Raw genomic sequence first — 6,963 nt, 5'->3', positions numbered from 1 at the left:
TTAATTTGTATCTTTGTTTAGAAGTTTCTATCGTCCTGAGCTCAAAATATTAAAGAGTCTGCAACTTTTATTATTATTAATTATTATTATTATTTATTAGTATTATTATTATTATTATTATTATTATTATTATTATTATTATTATTATTGTCATCATGACTGAGTTCCTCTCCTCTCGATGCAGGAGTTGTCATCAGTGTGTGGAGTCATCAGTTGAAATGCTATGGAATGCTGCTCATGGAAATGTGTTTCAGTGCCGGTGACACCCAGTGACCTCAGGCATCTTGTTTTCAGGTCGTCTCGTTGTCTGATTCTTGTGAACGCAATATCTCAAGATCCCTTTGAGGGAATTTCTTCAAATTTGGTACAAATGTTCATCACTTGGACTCAAAGATGAACTGATGAGGTTTTGGTGGTTGAAGGTCAAGGTCACAGTGGCCTCATGAAACATGTTTTGGCCTCTCCATCATGATATTTCTTGTCTGCCTTTGGAGAAATTCCTCAGAATTTAAGTGAAAAGATGAACTAATCACATTTCAAAGCTCAAAGGTCACAGTGACCTCATATGATTCTGGAAAAAGGAACACAGACTGAAAATGCTCTGGTTGTTGGAGGCATCCTACAGCAGGGTGGTAATTCTAGTTTGTGCTGTGGTTACAGTGGTGCAGGCTGCTGATGGCTGGGGAGTGACGTGCACTCCTACTCAGATCTGTGCTGTAAAAGGATCGAAGGTGCAAATACGCTGCTCCTACTGGCACCCATCCAGAATAGATGACCTTGATGTTGCAGTGGAGCAAACGTACTGGTTTACTAAAGGGCAGGATAGTGAACCTGTGGATCTGAGAGCAGCCTCTGAGTACACAGGGCGTGTGCAGTATCACTGTGGAAACAAGGCCTGCACTCTGACCATCACAGACCTGAGAGACAGCGACTCTGATGTGTACCAGTTCAGGTTCATAACAAACCAACCGACTGGGAGTTTTACTGATTCACCTGGAGTCTCCTTGTCTGTCACAGGTAACATTTCAGTTGGAAACAGTGAATCTATGGTTTGTTTATGTGGACAGCTCTGTCTAAAAGGATGTGTGTCTTTCTTTACTTACACAGGTGTCCAGGTGATCAGCAAAAAGCATCAGGTTGCAGGATGGAGGACTGTTCATGGTCACGTGTGGAGTGTCAAACCAGTTGTCCTCCAACTCCCAGTCTGTCTTACATCTGGTACAAGAACGGACAAAAGACATGGGGAGAAAAATCTTATAGCGACTACTTTTATTCAGCAGACAGCATTTCCTGTGCTGTGAGAGGCCACGAGGATTTCCCCTCTGCTCCAGTGTGTGAGTTTACTTCTTCCAATGACCAATGATGTTCTGCTCTTTTAACCTTCTTAGCTAATACACTGACTAGAGTCCGAAATGGATTTGAGGGCTGATGCAGAGTAAAAGAAAATCTGACACATCAGCTGACATATCATATATTAAAAGAACATTGTCATTGATTCCTAAGATGTTTGTTATCAAACCTTTATGATAAATATTCTGCAGTTGAACAATGAATTTGAATGACTCCAAACTAGAGTGGCAGTAGTAGTAGAGCACATTCCTCCACCAAGGCCCAACAGTCCATTCAATTCGATCAAGCTGCTCCATATTTCACACACTCCTCGATATCAGAAATTTTGAAAAACACGATCTTGCAATGCTAAAGAAAGTAAAACTAAAATCCTGGATCTGCACCAAAATCTTTCCAGTAAATTGTTGCGTAATTGTGCAACCACACCAACCAGCCAATGTACTGGGGTGAAAACATAACCTCTGGGTGGAGGTAATGAAAGCAAATCACAAATACAACCACATATGTAGAGCTGGAATTCAAAACATCATCGTCTTTACTGTAAAGCTAAATGTAGCATCTTTTCTGCATTGTTTATTTCCTACATGGGAAACAGCGATCTGTGAATTACTGTTAAATACAGCAGTAAAGATTATAGTTGTCATGGTGATAGTCAAAGGTTTTGTTTTTCAGGTGTCCATGGAAATTCATGCGACAGAGTGAATTACATCGACAGGAACATCTGTGCCTTTAAAGGCTCATCAGTGGACATCTCCTGCAGTTACAACAGTCGCTATTATTCTATCACATCTAAGTTCTGGTTCGTTGCTGAGCAGCTGTATCGCCCTCAAGCTGTGGACTTACTCAAAGACCCAGAGTTCACACATCGTGTTCAGGTCCTTGAACCAGTGCGAGGGCGCTCCACTCTGAGAATAATGAACCTGAGACTGAGCGATTCAGCCCAGTATCGCTTCACATTCAAATCACAGAGGTCTGAATGGGAGAGAAGTTTCCTGGCACAACTCTGACTGTCACAGGTACTGAGGAACACTAAGTCACTGTGTTGTTCAGTGGTTCTCAACCTGGGGTCCCACAGCTGCTTCTATGTGTGTTTCCTGTTCACAGATGTTCAGGTGATCTGGTCTCTGATTGGTCCAACACTGACTTGTCACAGCAGCTGTCTTCTCTCTGGTCGTCCCTCCTTTGTCTGGTACAAGAATGGAACAGAAATTCACGGGAAACGTCTCCAGCTTTCAGGGGATTCCTTCACCCTGAAAACAGCTATTCCTGTGCTTATGAGCTTCACCACTCGTCCCCTGTGTGTGAGTTGACTCCAAAATGTCCCGTGTGGAAACTTGAAAGGTTGAGCCTCGTGATTTTCTATAATTTAATAATTGTGAAAAAAAAGTCCCTTGAAAAGACCAAATCAAAGTTTGTTATTAAAGCACTTTTCATATCCAGCAGAATAAAGACAAAGAGCAATAAAGCAAATAAAAACTATTCTCTCCACCCATCCACACACAGAGAAAGACAAGATAACAGGAAGTGAGAAAAGCTTTAATCACAGTGGCTCATCTTCCATTTTCACTTCCACTTTTCCCTTCAGATTTTGCATGTATGTGAACAGGACACATGCAAATCCCACTCAGTGATTCCCAAGACAGAGGTGACATGTTCAGTTTTGTGAAGTCTGTATTTAATACAAACAGTAATTACTTGGTAAAACTACTAAACACTAAAGGGGGCCTTCCTGTGTCCAAAAGTAAATCAAACACTCTTCTAAAGATGCTGAGAACCAGGGACGGCTGCAAACTATTAAAAGACTATATTCTATAAAGCCACATTCTCATGTAAAGATCTGTTTATATCCTGCAGATGCTCCGAAGGTTCCTTTAGTGCAGCTGAGTCAACCTGGAGACATTCTGAAGGGCAGCTCGGTGTCTCTGACCTGCAGCAGTGATGCTAACCCACCCCCTGCATACGCCTGGTACAAAAAGAACCAGACTTTGCTCAACAGAGCAGCTCAGCTGGTTTTCAGCTCCATCCCGTTGTCTGACTCTGGAGAATATTACTGCACAGCTGAGAATGCGCTGGGGAAGACAGCGTCTAAACGTGTCTTAATAAATGTGAAATGTGAGTAAATATTTTTGAAATATTCAAAAGCCGAGAGGTTTTGCACATCTTCAAAATTCCAAATGCTGCAACACTCTTCAAATCCATTAAAATCCATGTAAATCCAGATGCTCCACAGTCCCCCTCTGTGTCAGTGGTCCCTCTGGTGAGATCATGGAGGGCAGCTCGGTGACTCTGACCTGCAGCAGTGATGCTAACCCAGCAGCTCATTACACCTGGTACAAGGAGAACCGAACTCTGCTTCAAGGACCAGAGGGCGTTTATCGTCTCTCCTCCATCAGCTCTGGGGACAGCGGGGTCTACTCCTGCAAGTCTGAGAATCAGTACGGACGGATCAACTCCACGTCTCTACACTTAGACGTCCAGTGTGAGTAGAAAACATCCACATATCCATGAAACCCAGCACTGTCTCGCAATCTTACAGAAAGTTCCTGGGTCCGCCCCCTTATCTGGATTCACACCAAACTTTCCTGAGTTCTTCCCTGACCCGTACCTCATCCTACCTTCAGGTTTCATGCTAATCGACTCAGTAGTTTTTGTAATCTTGCTTAAAATCAACAACCAACAAACAAACGGACTGGAGTGAAAACATCTGTTGTTGCATAGCTACACTATATGACGTCATTTTCTAAACTCATAGTGACGACATTCCCACCATATGATCATAGATTATTTTTCAATGTATATAAGCTTCAGGTCGTCTCTATAGTCCTATTAGAGGCAGGAATACAGCAGATAGGCAGTTTTAAGGATGCTTGATGTAAATCTCTAACTTCTTTGTGACATTACTTATAAGTCATCTATCCATTATATGATGGGGAGTAATGTTCTGATCAGTATATGATTTAGTCTCTCTGCTATTTGTGGAAATATCTTGGAAAATGCGTCTTTTGGGTCAAATCTTTGCTCATCTTGACCTCTGACCTTTGGCGATCAGCTGCAAAAGTTATTATTCACTATAATATTCAGTAAGTTTGGTTCATGTGTTGAGTTATTTTGTACATTCACACACACGGGCTGAAAACAAAACCCTCAGTACCTGCTTCTGTCTGTGCTGGCGCCCCGGGTTAATAATGATCATCTATATTTAAGTAGCACTTATCAAAACCAGAGATTGAAAAGTTCTTCACTTTGGTTCATGAATATTTCTGAGTTGATTTCATGATCTTGCATGTTTTACACCAGACGCTCCAAAGCCTCCCTCTGTGTCAGTGAGTCCCTCTGGTGAGATCATGGAGGGCAGCTCGGTGACTCTGACCTGCAGCAGTGATGCTAACCCAGCAGCTAATTACACCTGGTCCAAGGAGGACGAGGACTCACCAAAAGCATCAGGACAAATCTTCACCATCACTGATATCACAGCTGAACATGGTGGAAAGTATCAGTGTGAGGCCCAGAACACACAAGGACGTAGTGAGGCCACCTTACATCTGACTGTTGCAGCAGGTGAGTCATGTGAAGTCCTAACACCTTTAAAGGTTCTGGAGCTGTGTATTGACTTTAGCTCCGAGTCAAACATCCTGCAACATTCCCTGTTCATCCATTGTGTGATTTCTCCAGGTGCATGGAAATCAGCAGTGACTGGAACAACCACAGCTCTTCTCCTGGTGGTCATACTCCTCGCTGTCTTCCTGTGGATCAGGTGACTCAGTCACACAGTGACGCTACTGAATAGAAACATACAGTTCGTAATAAGACCTCACCGGCAAGTCTGAATAGAGGCTGGATTTTCAAAATAAAAGCCCCCAGATGGTTAGAGGAGAGAAACTTATTGCATGTCAAAAATACAAACTACCACAAACAGGAACCAAGTTCTGGTACACACACACACACACACACACACACACACACACACACACACACACACACACACACACACACACACACACACACACACACACACACACACACACACACACTGACTCCTCTGATCGCCTCTCTCTCTCTCTCTCTCTCTCTCTCTCTCTCCGTTCTTTCTCTGGAGGAGTTTTCTAGTTCATCCAACTGTTTATTTCTTTCCTCCCATCTAGAAGAAACAAGTCCTTCACACAACAGCGTGAGTGCGGTGAGAGACCAGAAGACAGAGCGCAGGTAAATGAATAGTTTCATTTAAAAGCACTTGATCTCCACTCTTCAAGGCTGCCTCATTAACCGGTGGAGTTCTGCATCATTGTGATTTGATGAGTCTGTTAAGTAGTGAGCTGGTGACCAGCAGGGAAAAACAGAAAGCTCCAAGATCACTGCTGCCATCACAGTTTGATTCAGCAGAGTAGGATCAGGCCCACAACAAAGAGAAACTCTCAGAACCCAACAAAGTTAAAGAGTAAGACACAGATTCCAGCCTGATCCCAGCTAGTATTTTACTGTACGACCAGATTTCAGCTGCGGCACACACACGACCAGCAGAGCCGCACGATGACGTCCACTACGCCAGCGTCTGCTTCACCCAGAACCGGGCAGATGCCATCTACTGCAACATAGGTCGAGTTCAACCCCAGAGAGAAACTGAGGAAGATGAGGAGGAGGCTGAATACAGCGCTGTTCGATTTGACAGTGCAACAGGGTGAGCAGCTCCACACGTGAACATTTTCATCACTAACCTTACTGAGGTTAAAAACTGTGGGTGTGAGTGGTTTATTCTGCCCTTCACAGAACAAGACGTGAAGAAGAGGGGGACGATTCATCTGCAGTGTACAGCACAGTCACCAAACACTGAAGAAACACAACATGAATCTGTTGTTTATATGTGGATTTTACAGCATCACGGAACCAGAAGAAATAAAACATATAGACATGTGCAGTGTTTGTAAAGGTTTTTTTCTTTCTTGATGGGTTGTTTAACCCAGATTACAAATTATCTCACTTCTCACTTTGGAAGCCACGAAAGGTAAAGGTAAGAAAGTTGTTCTTCTTCTCCCATAATTGAAAATATTTCCCAGGCTCAACCAGGTGTAGAGTTAGCCTCAGGTTAGGCTAACCCTGACCGTAATGTATGTTACTGTCAAAATGTTACAAATAACAAGAAGATTAACTTCTAAATATTATAAATTGTAATTAGCTGTAACTAATATTAGAACAGCTAAAATATTGTATATCAATCAATGGGAGTGACCAATAATAATTTTCTGGAGGGTTTCAACAACAATATTTGGATAATGTAAGTACACAAGTCAACAAATATATAGGTCTTGTCGTATTTATAAATCTAATGAAGAATTGTTCCATAATAATATTTAAAGGACTATTGAGTTCGTCAGCTGAGAATCATGAAGCACTTGACATAAAAACTAGGTCAACAAGTTTATTGCTAATAATGTTTCTGGACGATTAAAGTACAGTCAGTGCATTTTGAAGATTTAACAGGAGATTGTTGCAGAAGTGACACCCGCTCATCCAGGAACACAAAAGCTTCATGTTATATATTCACGTTTCCATGGTGACATGTCAAACTTTGATGTTTCACCATGAAACAGGAATTTATTTTAACTCAAATTTACAACG

General features: G+C 42.2%; 1 protein-coding gene and 2 long non-coding RNA genes across 3 annotated transcripts in view; all 3 read left to right on the top strand.

Moving 5' to 3' along the window:
- Positions 1-4,814, top strand: part of LOC118098679 (B-cell receptor CD22-like) — a gene marked incomplete at its 3' end in the record, with an annotated part of 28,419 nt that extends 23,605 nt beyond the window's left edge. The window contains exons 14-15 of the mRNA XM_047343509.1: positions 3,322-3,462; positions 4,648-4,814. Of these exons, the coding sequence (XP_047199465.1) occupies positions 3,322-3,462; positions 4,648-4,814 (308 nt within the window). The remainder of the gene's footprint in view (positions 1-3,321; positions 3,463-4,647) is intronic.
- LOC124854562 lies at positions 649-2,279 on the top strand. Its single transcript, XR_007034759.1, has 3 exons — positions 649-1,017; positions 1,108-1,334; positions 2,023-2,279. It is a non-coding gene; the product is annotated as an uncharacterized LOC124854562 (long non-coding RNA).
- A 41-nt stretch (positions 4,815-4,855) lies between the features above and the next one.
- On the top strand, positions 4,856-5,876 carry LOC118117880. The gene is made up of 4 exons (XR_007034758.1): positions 4,856-4,908; positions 5,023-5,104; positions 5,493-5,553; positions 5,838-5,876. It is a non-coding gene; the product is annotated as an uncharacterized LOC118117880 (long non-coding RNA).
- Positions 5,877-6,963: the final 1,087 nt, after the last annotated feature.

Source organism: Hippoglossus stenolepis, chromosome 2 (genome assembly GCF_022539355.2).
Source record: "Hippoglossus stenolepis isolate QCI-W04-F060 chromosome 2, HSTE1.2, whole genome shotgun sequence".
In the NCBI taxonomy this organism is placed as follows: domain Eukaryota; kingdom Metazoa; phylum Chordata; class Actinopteri; order Pleuronectiformes; family Pleuronectidae; genus Hippoglossus; species Hippoglossus stenolepis.
This window is presented reverse-complemented; position numbering and strand designations above follow the sequence as displayed.